We start from the raw sequence: 14,283 nt of genomic DNA on the forward strand, positions 1-14,283 counted from the left end.
TTCGAACCCCGCCTCTGCCAAACTTTAAAAGAATTAAAATTTTACTTTTTAAAAATTTCATATTGGGGAAATGTGACTGGGAGAATTTATGTATGGCGTGGAGTGGTGTGGACCATGACTGCATCATGTACGGTTTTCTAAACACATTTTGATCCGACACCAAATTCAGCTTTCGCTTCATTTCATTTCTTTTCTTTTCCCCAAACATCTTCCACTTTTCTATTCCTATCTTTCACTTCCTCATGTCTGTCGTCCGTTTTATTTTCTTTCTCGCTTTCGGTTATCTTTTACTGTCTTCTTTAAGTTTTTGGCGGCAAAAGGTCATACAGGGTCAAATTTCAAACACATTATTCTTCACAGTATTATAGTCCATTTTCTTGATAAAAATTCCTTTAAAAAAGGAATGTGGCGCCCAATGTGAACTTGGACGTGATATGGTGAATTCCATGGTGTGTAGATTTGGTATTATAATGATTTTTCTAGGGAAGAGTAGAAGATGATCCAATGCAAGAGAACTGTGTTTGATTGGGGAAGGTGTTCTGACAATCCAAATATAAACTTAGTCCTCCTCAAATGACCTGTAACAATTTGTAATTGACATTACTTAATTTACCTCGGATGACTTTGATCTGACATTCAACATTTTAGCGCTTACACCAATCATGTCCATAACAATTTAACTCTTACAACTTCCTGTCAACTCTCTAATTTAAAACTCTAAATTTCTGTCTGTTTGCCTTTTCTGTCTTATACCATTTAGTACACTACAGTTTGTTACAATTATTAAGATAAGCAAACATTGCTGGGTAGATAACAGGATTTAGTTATTTACTTAATCCAATCATGGAGGTAGTAGCTAGTCAATTTTGGTCTTCAGTGTTTTAAAATACAACAATGTAGAACATGTATAATTAATATGCCGTGTTGTTTGCATACAGTTTGCCGCCCAATTGTGCCACCATATTGCAACTTTGGCAATAACCGCTATATAGATTCTATGGTATAATTAGCAAACAAAAGCCATCAGTTTAAGAGGCCTCGTTAATTGATCTTATCACTATGGACCACAAGAGTCTCATCCCAATGGCACAGTCCAATAACCTCAATTACATAATCATAGTGCAAAATTTGACCTCAAGTTGCAGAGTATGAGTTTGTGTATCCAAATTTTCAAAGGATGAATGTACAAATGTATTAGGGTTTAAGAACTGTTACCATGATAGATGAGCATGTTGTGGATCCTAGTGTATGGTCAAATGTCACCGTCTATCGGGTTCTAAGGCACACGGTAAACTGGTTGAACGCATACAAAGGTCAGGATTTATTTGGTGTTTTTATAAATCCTAATTTTGTATTTTAAACAAAGAATATACGCTCACCATTTTATCCCGTGCATATCAGAAAAAATAAATAAAATAAAATCCAAGCAAATTGTGGTTTTATTTCTGAGCTGGGAATAATTTTAGCAAAACAATTGCGAAGTCAATCTAGCAAGAGTGAAATTAGAAGCTTTTCACAAAATCATGCCTATATTGTGGCGCGCCTCCGTAGAGGGCGCCACAAAAAAAAGGAAATTGCGAACCATATTATATGTAGTCAATGCACTACTATTTAGCCAGTGATATCGGAGAAGATCTAGAATACATCAAAGTGCGTACTTATTATAAGAAAGGAATATATTCTTCCATCGACTTGCTGCAGTCTGGTTTATGAAACAACACATTTGTCAACGTAAGTGGCCTGTTTTCCATTAGAAATTGTGTGAAAGGTGAAAATAGCACCGTTTTGGAAATAGTCAAGAGTGCGAGTAATCTAAGCAAAGGATATAAAGGTCTTCAGTGGACTTCGCTAAACAGTGATCTTCGCAGGACAAGTGAATCAGGACATACAGCAAGAACATTGAGAAATTGAACTATGATTTGAGCAATTTTTAAACCCTGTATGACCGTTTCCAGCAAAAACAAATTTCAAATTCAGTTGTTCGGGGGACTTCTCTAAAATGCATAGCAGTAACAAAAATTCTGTTGCAATTAGTGGTGAGTCAAAACCCACTCTGACTGGACTATATGGTAATGATATTGCACCTTACCATTAACTATTTTATCTACCCTGGTCCACAGACTTAACAGATTCGACTGAATCTTTTCAACCGGGCGACCACCGGGATAATTTTATTTTTAAATTTCTTTTTTTATAATTTATTTTATGAATTAGTTTCGTTTCTTTTATTATATTTATTTTAACGCAGTCAAGTTAGCTCAATCGATAAGGCGTTCGACTATTGTGCGAGAGGTTGCGGGTTCGAACCCTGGCGGTGCCTATTGTCTGTCCAAATAACTTAGACACCCGGTTTTTAGGATATATTTCGAAAAGTTTTTACTTTGGCAAAAAGTCATGAAAGCAAAGTTGCTAAACACGGCCAGACCTAACAGAAATTATTAGTAACGCGATGAAAAATATTCTTCCTTGTCTACTTTTATTCAATTTTGACCGATTTACAGCAAGATATCTGGGTCCAGCCGAATATTCCTAATGACTTGAAACTTTTGATGGGATAATCTATTTACAGTAAGGGGTGTTTGAACATGGTAATCAATGCATATTGATCAGTGATGCCACCCTTTTTTCTTTGATCCTTTTACTAATTCACAATAATGGCGGTCTACTCAAATCGATTCAACAAAAGCATGTTTGCAATCTACCGCGAGAGGTCGTCTCACACGCACAACAAATACACTACGATCAAATAGGTTGATGACAATATTTGATTGAATGGATTGCTGACGTGCCATGATTTCGGTGAAGGACACCGGTTCAAATCCTTTGTTTGGAGCTAATCAATAATTTCAGTTGGTGCATTATAACAAATGATAGGGCAAGTTACTATGCGTCTGGAGTGTATTGTGAATTATACTCCTCACCAATAACATCAGAACATTCATAGGGCATACAATTTGTATTTTCTTGTAATTGGGCCAAGCCAAAAGCATGCACAGAATAAGATTCAAATACCGCGCCGAATTGTTGTAATTGGTTGAGGGACAGCAGAGTTAATACACTAAGAATAAATATGCCAATTAGAAACACTGTCTGCATTTTATGAGCTGAATTATATATTTCATTTTTATAAAATGTTTTTGGTGAGGAGTATAATTAATTTACTATTCATCCATTCACTATCCAAAATCACAATACCTACAAATCTATATAATGAGACCTTCCAAAATAGAGGTACCCAACTTCTACCGGATTATTTTTAAAGTCTTGAGAAAAACCTTCCAATTTCAATAGAATTTCTGGTAAACTCTCACTCAATGCTTTGGAAACACAAAAATCCCGTTAGGTCTCAGCGAATGTTAACACTTTTCTTTCATGACTTTCTTTGTAAGTGGATATTTTTTCAAAGAAGTAACAAAAACTGGGTGTCTAAGTTAATTGGACAGACAATAGTACGCTCTCGTGGAAAAATTGAGTTAGCTTGAAATTCCCTGGACAAGGAACTTGCTGCTAATTTGTCTCGTTGTAACCCGTACGAAACTCGGGGAGCTGATCCTGGTTGCGAAGGTTATTTGTGGAATGTCTAGGGTGTGCGCTCTTGAAGCAGCAAAGTCCCTGAATTGTTGTTTAATGGTTTATGGAATGATGTGGGGCCGTGGTGGTCAGCGACAACCTGTAAAGTGTGCTGAGGCTTGTGGATCAACGTCTAGGCGTTGCGCCTGTGCGTAGCGCACTATAAATCACTGCGCTTTTTTTTTTTTTTAAATGTATAATGTTTGTTATTGTTTATCACTTTAACATTACGCTACAGAATCCCGCATCAAGTTGAATTAAAACCAACCAACGCAGACAAAACCAACATGTCGTCCATAGTGTTTTCCGTGTACGATTGGCTGGTGTTTTCCATTATTCTGGGGGTTTCCGTGGGAATAGGTATCTATTACGCCCTCATTGGTGGTAAGCAGAAGACGTCTAAGGAATACCTACTGGCTGATAAGAGTATGGGAGCCTTCCCAGTAGCAATGTCCCTGTTGGCCAGTCTTTTCACTGGGATTTATGTGCAGGTAAGCTTAACAGTAGGCATACTATCATGATTTTGACGAATGTTTGTTATAGTAGTACATTTATTTGTTTCAATCGACAACAAACAGGATGATCTATAATACCGTTAGGGATTTCGAGTCACCACAAGGTTGTGGGTTCTAACCCCGTCATGGACGACTTGACGTGCCATGGGCATGGAGCGTTCACAAACAATATTGGGCCGGGGCTTAATGCTATTAAACTGTGCACAACATTGATCGACCCTGTGAAATAGGGGTCCTTGAAAAAATAATGTACTGTAATTTAAGAATTTGTATTCATATTTGCATATCGCATGGAAACGGTAGCGAAGCGCGGGAGGCCTAAGCCCAAGGAGGTCACTCCCATTGTGGCCTGTACACCATCCGCGATAATCAACTTTTGAAAAGCACCCTAAACAAGGATTTAACCCTTGGCTAAAATAATACCCTAAACTGGAAACACGCGCCTGTTTTCACACCCTAAACAGGGATTTTATTCCTTGCACCAAATTTCATGCCCTAAATTTCATTTCCGCGTATTAGCAATTGCAATAATTATTTTGCTACCCCTTTTTCCAATTTTTCATATTTTGATACCCTAAACACGACACGCGCGTATCGTGCCTACCCACGAAAAACTACCCTTTTCCCGCGTTTTTATTATCGCTGATAGTGTAAAGGCCACAATGGTAGTGACCCCCTCCCGGGGCCTAAGTAATGACTGCGATGCTATACAGGGTGTCCCAGAAAAAAATACTGAGAGAATAAAATTGAACGTGAGTCAGTTGAATGGTTGCGAAGAAATGAACGATTACATAATGCGCGCATCAATGCAGTTCATTCCTACAGGAGCGGTTTTTTTTTCATACTCTTTACCTGCGTCCTAAAGTTTGTGTATCTCATTAAATTTAGTCCACATTATATAATCCGACGGTGTTGTTATGTTATTCATGCTATCACTGAAGATGAATAACATTTTGTCCGAGAAAACTTTGATTTCTGCAATTGGAAGCGTTCCAATTTTAATTCTTTAGTTTGTGCAAATATGTTATATTTTAACTTTCCAAAGAACATTTGAGCCAAGAATGACAATGATCAAGTGCTTACAGCTTTACGTGTGATTTTTGATACCATGCAACATTAATGTTGAAGTTTTAAAAGATTTAAACTTTGCATTAAAATTTCTTGGAAATATTCTAAACTATAATAATGTGTGTGAGAATTTTTTAAGCCAACTGGAATTCTTTATCCAATAATTCTTTATGCAACAGTTTATATCAACATTAACCAAAAAATATAGTTACAAGTACTGAGCACCATCTTACATGCTAGCTTTCATTTTATGCAGGTTTTCAAATTTGAACAACACCGAATTAAAATGTTTTGCAAGAAACAGATTGTTTAAATAGAACCAAAAAGGATTTCACATAACAAAATATGCCTATTAATTTGTAAGCGCTCTTTTTTAAAAGTCATAGTTCATTAAATTCACAACCGTATGACAAAACAGGCGAAAATAGTAACTTTTTGCACAAGATTTGCAATTTAAAGAGAATTGACCATTGCTCATTCTAGTGACTCTAGTATATGGACAATATAAGTGTGCTCTTTTATTTAATGACATAAAAGGAACACTTTTGGATTTGACTTTTAAAACCTACATTTTGGTCAAAAAATGTGCTTGGATAGCTAATTTTCAACAGATTTTCCACATTCACCTTGCTATAACATTGAATTGCGTTATCTGTTGACCTAGTGACTGAAAGTGTTTTTAGGGGGTGTTAGCTTTATTTGATATATAAAAAAAAAATTCTGATTGGATGAGGGAAACACTTGAGGTTTCGACAAAAACCAATCAAAGAGGCCCATTTTTTCAGCTAGAAGCTTCAAAGCTCTTACATTGCTATACACTCAATCGTGTAGTGTAATCATACTGTGGTGGAGACATTCACTGCTTGTTGTTCTCTGCTTGGACGCTCTTGCAGGAAAATGTGTGCTCAGGTGTGTCGAGGTGGAAACTGTGCGCATGATGTTTTTTTTTCTGGGACACCCTGTATCTTGTTGAGAACGTTGTATTTTGTTGAAATAAAATTTAAAAAAATGTTTCAAAAGCCATCAGGTTACGGAGTGGTTCATGAATAAAACGAAAGATGAATAAGTAATAAGGAAGTAGTCCATGAATAAAACGAATATAATTAATAAGCGTGCGAAATTATCAGGTCCATATTATAGTAATAGATCGCCTAAGCTATGGTGAAAGTGAAAGGAAATACATTTGATACAGCACATTTTCTGGAAAAACTAAAACAATGAAAATGCAGTTATAAAAAAAATCACCTGAAAAAACAAATGGTGTTTAAAAATGTAATTGCAATCTACTGCTCAGCAAACAAAAATGTTTTACAGAAAACGTTTAAATGTTGGGTTATATAAAGGATATAAAAACGTTTTAATAACATTCTAAAAACATTCTTGAAAACTTGATATAAAACATTCCAAACAGAATGTTATTTTGGGGTTGAAAAAATATTTTGCGAAAAATGTTTGCCCAAAATATTTTCAATAACGTTTTAAAAACGTTTTCATGACCTTTATAATAAATAGCCCGACATTTAAATGTTATTAAAATGTTTTGAAAAAAAAAACCATTTTAAGAACATTTCTGTGGATTCAAATATTTCAACATAATGTTATTTAACTATTGACACAATATTTGGCAAAAATGTTTGCAAAAATAGTTTACAATAACATTTTTTGAAAACATTTAAAAAATATTGTTGTAGTGTGTTTTCATACAAAACGATTTAAAACGTTATCATGACCTTTATATAACCCGACATTTTAATGTTATTAAAACGTTTTTACCTAAACCAAAAGCCCAAATATAACTTATTTAAAACGTTTTTAAAACGTTTTTGTGTTTGCTGGGGCATTGAAAGAAAATAATTCGGGTAGAACACGGATTCGAACTTGGGATTACGACTTAAACCCGAGGTTAACAGTCCAATACCTTAACAATAATGACAGTGGTGACAATGCATTAATTTTTATTAAAAATATTTTGTAACAGAACATTTGCATAGGGCTTGTATGATGATATATGAAGGCCCAATTGAAACCATTTGATGGACTATTTTGGTACTATTAAAGCCATATTATAACATTTGCTATTGAGGACGCCCTCACTGATTTTTTAAAATTCATTTTTTACACGATTATATTGTACTTTATTAAACCAATATACCCTGCAAAAATCAAGACTCTAGGTGCTGTAGTTTTGTGAAAATCCGAGATTTTGAATAAAGCGCCGGAACCGGCGTCTTATTATTACGATGGAATTATTAGTCGAACGCATACACGATGTTCATAACACACAGTCATGACAGTACGTTACATGGCATGCGGGACGGTGATCTACATTAACAAAGGGTCGTACCACAACATGACCGAAGGAGTGGTACGTATTGGCGACATACGCGCTGGTAGTAAATTCCAATTTTCTTTGCTTTGCCGTAGTTGTTCGGCTCAAAAATAAAGGGATATATCTGACAGTAAAACTAACATTTTATGTCAAAGAAATGCTAATCTATTTTGTATGATAATGTTATAATATTGCTTTAATGTATACAATTTGAGTTTGAAAAAGCCGAAAATTTGTGAAATGAAGCTATATATTAAAGTCATTCGTACTCTATCGTGGACAAGTTCTCACTATTTTTAACTGTATAAATTATTACTGTAAACATGAAGTGTCGGGTGTCCAAAGCAGAAAAAAGGGCGAAAGCAGGGGGGGGGGGGGGGGGTCTGGGCCCCCTTAGAAGTGAGAAACATTATTCTATGCCGCAAGCTGCAATCCCATATCTTTATAATCTGGGAACTAATGCAATCTTCCAAGATGACACCGCTCGCCCCACAGAGCCGGCAATTCACTTTGCCATCCCCAATGCCCCCGAAAAATAAATGCTGGTGCCGCCACTGTTGGTTGAGTTCCAAAGTCTCTGAGACCGAGTCGATAGATCTTGCCAGCTTCGTGGGAATACATCAGCATGATCAGTGCCAAATGTCAAAATGGCAATCTTGAACTGAACTCTCTTCTTGTGAAGATTCCGCCATATATGTATCATAGGCCAAAGAAACTGTTGATTATTACTTTTGTTTTTGTTTTGTTATTAACTGGTTATGATAATGATTACTAATTATTTTATATAGTTAATTAACATGGTTTAGAAATAAATTATGTTTCTTATATTTGCAACCTTGATGATGGATGAGTAATAATCACAATGGTCAGTCAACTATGGTTCTCATGACTTACTTGGCACAAAAGTGATTATGAACAACCACAATCTAGGCCAAAAATGTTACTTTCATCCTTTTCCGAGTACAAAAGTGTATATCCTTCATAAGGTGGTTTTATTAAAGGAAGCTACCGCCCACCATCTTCTTAAGACAAATAGTACAAACAAAGTTACTGTATCATGGTAAAACAATTAAGATGAGTTCTAGGAAAGTGATGGTTTCCTACATGATGATTGGATGGTTAAGTTGGATGTATGTGATGTGGGTTAAGAAATGTGTTTTGAGAGTTAGTTAAGTTTTGGAAGTTGAAGAAGAAGGATCTCAAATAAATATCATACTCAAGCAAAAGGAATATTAACTTTGTATTTTCATCAAGTCTCTACCTGAGTTAGTTCCCCAGACCAACAGACCTCATAAAGCCCGGTTATATTTGGTGGAGATCCGGCGTTCATACTTTTTATGATAACGCGTTCTCAGAAAACATGTGTTCATACAGTGGAACTATGACTACAATAAAAAGATCTGAAATATCAAACAGACTGAGCTTTGATAACCTGCTATCATGCAAATAATGGACATTGATCATATTGATGGACAGGTGCACACTATGAAAGAAAAACTGAAAATGGACGGCATCATGTAGACAATATAATCTGAAAAATATTTCACCAGATGGGACTGTGATTTTTTTATGCCACCAAGGAAAATGGAAGAACCAATTTCCCTCGGATTTGGATTAGAAAAGTTGCAGCGAATTCTACAATCCCTTGAAGTACCTAACATGGAATCACCTGTTTGGACTTTAAGGAGCCGGTTATATATGCTCTACACTTTGTACTATCTCTACAATGTTGCAGAGAGCGCCAGTTTATATATTTTGATGTGTCAACATACTCTTTAAAAGTACCATCTGAATACAGTACTTCATGTCAGTAGATGACATCATAAAGTTTTAATATCTGATGTCACGCTTGCTGCGTTACTCCCATTTCTGGTGTTTGTGGCATGTCAAAGTGTGGGTGTGTGTGTGTGGGGGGGGGGGCAAGGATTTTTGTGGACAGATGTTTTGATCACCATTTCTAGGCCCTAAAAAGTGTAGGAAAACGTTTATTTATCACTCTTCTTGCTCTAAATAAAATCCCCCCGCCCCAACAAAACAAATCTGACAAATCCCAGAAATTGAGGCGGGAGGGACGAGAACCAAAACATTCATTTTGTACGGTCTAACTTTAACAATAGGGTAAAACTGTGGGTAGCGTTAAAGGGCTGGTCTATTGTAAAAACAACATCATATCATTGACAATGAAAATGACGCCTTTTTAAGACGTTTAAAATTGATATCTGCAAAAACTCAACTTAAGCGATGAGTTCCTTCGAACGAGACATAGTTGACCTAGAAAAAAATTCACGTCATGAAATGACTGTGCCTGCTTTGCGAGAAGGGATTATAAACATTATCAATGCACAGAACGTATACTCCCAGCAAACACTAAAACGTTTTTAAAACGTTTTAAATAAGTTATATTTTGGGTTTTGGTTTGGTAAAAATGTTTTAATAACATTACAATGTCGGGTTATATAACGGTCATGAAATCGTTTTAAAACGTTTTGTTTGAAAACACGCAACAACAATATTTTTAAAATGTTTTCGAAATGTCACTGTAAACTATTTTTGCAAATATTTTTGGCCAAATATTTTGTCAACACTTTTGTCAATAACATTATGTTAAAATATTTGCACCCAGCAAGTACAGAAATGTTCTTCAAATGTTTTTTACAAAACGTTTTAATAACATTTAAATGTCGGGTTATATAAAGGTCGTGAAAACATTTTAAAAACGTTATTGAAAATATTTTGGGCAAACATTTTTTGCAAAATGTTTTTTCAACCCCAAAATAACATTCTGTGTAGAATGATTTGTACCAAGTTTTCAAAAATGTTTTTGGAATGTTATTAAAACGTTATTATACCCTTTATATAACCCGACATTTAAATGTTTTCTGTAAAACATTTGTGTTTGCTGTGCAGTAAATTACCAACAAATGTTATTTAATATTATGAAAACGTTTTATACCATTAATGTACCCTTTATATAACCCGACATTTAAACGTTCTTTGACAACCTTTTATAACCTTTTGCGAATGATGTCGAAAACGTTTTGTGTTTGCTGGGCTGTTGTTGTTCACAGAAAAAAGACTCTAAATAAAGTATTACAAATTTAATGGTTTTTAAACATATGAATAAAATCAGCCGCTTCTTTTTTTTTTTTATATATATATACTGCGCCAATAAAGTATCCTTACACCTGAAAAAATATTCACAATTTCCAAACTGAACAATATTGGGGTAAATTTGTTTTTTAATAGATCTAATCCTGCACATTATGACACCACATTGAATCCAATGTGACTTCAAGAAGCAAAATTACAAGCATTTGATTAGACGAAGGTCCAGTTTTAAAAGTGACAAACTAGCCTATTCAAAACTCCACTAGACATCTGGTTTGAGAGCGGTGAATGGCTAATTTATGCGTTTGGCTTTAATTTAAATCAAAAGGAACAAAAGAAAACTGAAACAAAAGAACTGTTTAAGTTATGAAAAGTACAGAGAAGTAAAAACTGAAATAAACGCTGCTTTAAATATTAAACGCTTCATGAAACTGAGTTGTCTCTTTGTTGCGCTTGTTGGAATATTTTTGTGCCTTGTATAGGCCAGTTTGTCACTTTTAAATCTGGACTTTCGTCTATTCAATTGCTTGTAACTTCACTTCTTGAGGTCACATTGGATTCAATGTGGTCTCATACCGTGCAGGATTAAATAGTACATCTATTAAAAAAAACAAATTTACCCCAATATTGTTCAGTTTCGAAATTGTGATTAATCCAAGTGTAAGGATACTTTATTGGCGCAGTATATTAGTAAATTGTGATATTACAATTCATATGTATATCAATATCATGAGAAATATTAGGACTACAAATAAATAAATAATTTGAGCTTAAAATTTCATCGTGATCAATCTGAGACTAGTATATAAACCGTGTTAAGTCCACAAACTCATGTATCTGATTTCCCTGTGCGATATGTTGGATGAAATATTACAAAGCAAACGCATAGTAACAATACCTGGTGCGCTTTGTTTCCGAAATGAGAACACTCGTCTGCATAATTGTTGTGCAGCATTGTTATAGTAAATAATAGTACAACTCATTGTTGCCAATGTCCAACTTGTCACACAAGTAAATGAGAGCATGATATAGTAGAGAGCTTGCGAAATGGCGTTACTTTAACTTTAACTTTAACGTCTAGAGGATTATAGAGGATTATGTATTCAAAACCACCTTGGTGTTGAATACATAATCCTCTATAATCCTCTAGAAGTTAAAGTTAAAGTTAAAGTAACGCCATTTCGCAAGCTCTCTATTGTCCGCTTCATTTACTTACGTCATAGCCCGCTGCCTTGAAAATCAATTTCGCTTCAAACGGGGGAAGAACACGTACGAGCCCGAATTTTACCCACACATTTTTCTTTTTTCAAGAGAAATACAAATTAAAAAAATTGTAACGAGTGTCAACTTGTAATGTAATAATTATTCTCTTCGAATAGAGATAAACTTGTTTTTGCAATAGACCTGAAAGTAAAACATATGTAAAGCCTGAAAGTGCCATCACATTTCCACATTCGACGGAACGATGTGGACAAGTGGTGGCGCTATAACAATCAATCACACATCCAGATGGTGTCCAGATGGTGATCACTTTATTTTATCATTTGTAGTTTTGAATTTCACAGTTGTTTAATTGTAGATTTTTAGATTCGAAAAGGAATTAAGATCCCAGTGCTCAGATAATGTCATTATTAGAACCTGCATCTTTTAGCTCGTATTATATTTAAGACCGAAATCGGTCAAGGAATAGTGATCCACAGTATGTAAGTTGCACTAACATACTATAACCTTGTTTTGATTTATTTTTGCCAAAGGAACGAAATTGTCTGTTACCGTGGTAGGCACTGACTCGTACGTTTTGTATTTTTATCATTCCCATTCCCATTCATACAGGGTGTCACAGCAGATGTGTACTACCGCGGTGGAACTGTGGGTATTTGGGGCATATTTTCACAGACTTTCTCCCTCTGGGTAGCCGGTCGCTGTTTTTATCCTATTTATTATAAATTGGAACTCACCAGTATATACGAGGTAAATTATTAAATACATACCGTAAAAACTCGATTGTTAGCATACGTGCTTACTATCAAGCGCTTTTGAAAACACGAAACTGTACCATAGTCTTGCGCTTTACCAACTGAGCTAATGGGGTTGAGACACAAATGTGCAGGTTTACTTTTTCGTATTAACTATTAAGTATGTGTATCGATGATTTGCTCAAAACCCTTTACACTTTTGTGGATGGGGCTCTTCATGTTTGCATGTTTTAAAAGCGCTCGATAGTAAGTACATACGCTAACTATCGAGTTTTTACGGTAAAGTGTTGAGTGTATTTGGGTATATTTCAGTTTTTATGAAAATAATCTGCAATAAGGAGCGATCGTTATTTATGGCAGGGGGAATGGGTAAATTTAGGGGGAACACGAAATTTTTTGTGGTCTTGAGGGGGAACCTGAAATTTTAGTTGAACCAGGAGGGGGATTGTTAAATTTTAAATGGAGAAAATTGGGAAAACAAGGGGAACGCGAAAATTTTGAGCGGACGCGAGGGGGAAACGCGGAATTTTTTGTCGATATTTTTGCCAAAAAACCCATTCCCCCCTGCGGTAAATAACGATCGGTCCCTAATATGTCACGTAATTGGTCAATGCACATAGCTATTTTTGGACTACAAAACCCAGCAAACACAAAACGTTTCGATATTATTCACAAAAGGTTAGAAAAGTTTGCCAGAAAACGTGCAAATATTGGGTTATATAAAGGGCACATAAATGGTATAAAACATTTTTATAACATTAAAAAACATTTTTTGTTGAAAACTTCCTGCTAAATATTCTAACATAATTATAATAAATAATAAGTGTTGACGAGATATGACAAAATATGCTTCCGACAAATACTTTGCAATTACATTTTGACAATGTTTTAAACAATCGAAATCCTAAATTTGAGAGCCATATTTCATGTATTTTGGACAACTCCGTGATTGTTTATACATTTTATTGCATTTTCAAGCTCTTTCCAGTAATATTGCAAATGGAATTTCACCCGTTTTCGAAATTTCAGGACGCAAACCTGGAAATATAGGCTAGACATTTCTGTTATTGAATACTCACTCTTCTGTGCACTTATTATTAAGCCCTATACCATACCGGATGTGATACGTTGCAATCTTCAAAAGCATATTCATCATGTGCTCAGGAAATAATTATTTTGTAAGGAAAACCTGTTTTTTCCTGTATAATCTCATTAATTCATTGACTTTTCTGATACATTTCTGTCTCTTTTCAGTATCTAGAAATGCGTTTTAATCGAGCAGTGCAATTATGTGGTCTTGTGGTATTTTTCGTATACATGGTAAGAAAACATACCACAGACTTATACAAATACACGCACTGCTCCCTCCGCAAACTCTTCCCACCCCACTTGCCGTTCCCTCCCAACCCCAAGAATATCTACGAACAAATATAAATACACACAGACATAATTGTATACATTAATAGTACATAGCTATTGTAGTAAAGTATTAAAAACAATATCTAAACTAAATTATAGAGTTAATCTTAATTACTAAGTTACCTATCTTTGAAGACGAAACAGGAAGGCAGTCCCTACCCGGTATGTCTTTAAATTGTTCGAACAGTGTGGCCCAGGCAAACAATAATCGATGATGCTAGATATCAACAAAGCTTGTACTCAAATTGCGACTCCTCTTGTTCGCCTTTCCCAGTTGTTCTTCGACAAAGGGCATATG

At 35.2% G+C, this 14,283-nt stretch overlaps 1 protein-coding gene across 1 annotated transcript in view; it reads left to right on the forward strand.

Moving 5' to 3' along the window:
- LOC140140008 (sodium-coupled monocarboxylate transporter 1-like) overlaps window positions 1–14,283 on the forward strand; it is an 88,509-nt gene that overhangs the window by 35,745 nt on the left and 38,481 nt on the right. Inside the window, exons 2-4 of the mRNA XM_072161817.1 lie at window positions 3,809–4,061; window positions 12,424–12,561; window positions 13,821–13,886. Of these exons, the coding sequence (XP_072017918.1) occupies window positions 3,858–4,061; window positions 12,424–12,561; window positions 13,821–13,886 (408 nt within the window). The 5' untranslated portion in view covers window positions 3,809–3,857. The remainder of the gene's footprint in view (window positions 1–3,808; window positions 4,062–12,423; window positions 12,562–13,820; window positions 13,887–14,283) is intronic.

The sequence above is a fragment of the Amphiura filiformis genome, chromosome 18, assembly GCF_039555335.1.
Source record: "Amphiura filiformis chromosome 18, Afil_fr2py, whole genome shotgun sequence".
Lineage (NCBI taxonomy): Eukaryota > Metazoa > Echinodermata > Ophiuroidea > Amphilepidida > Amphiuridae > Amphiura > Amphiura filiformis.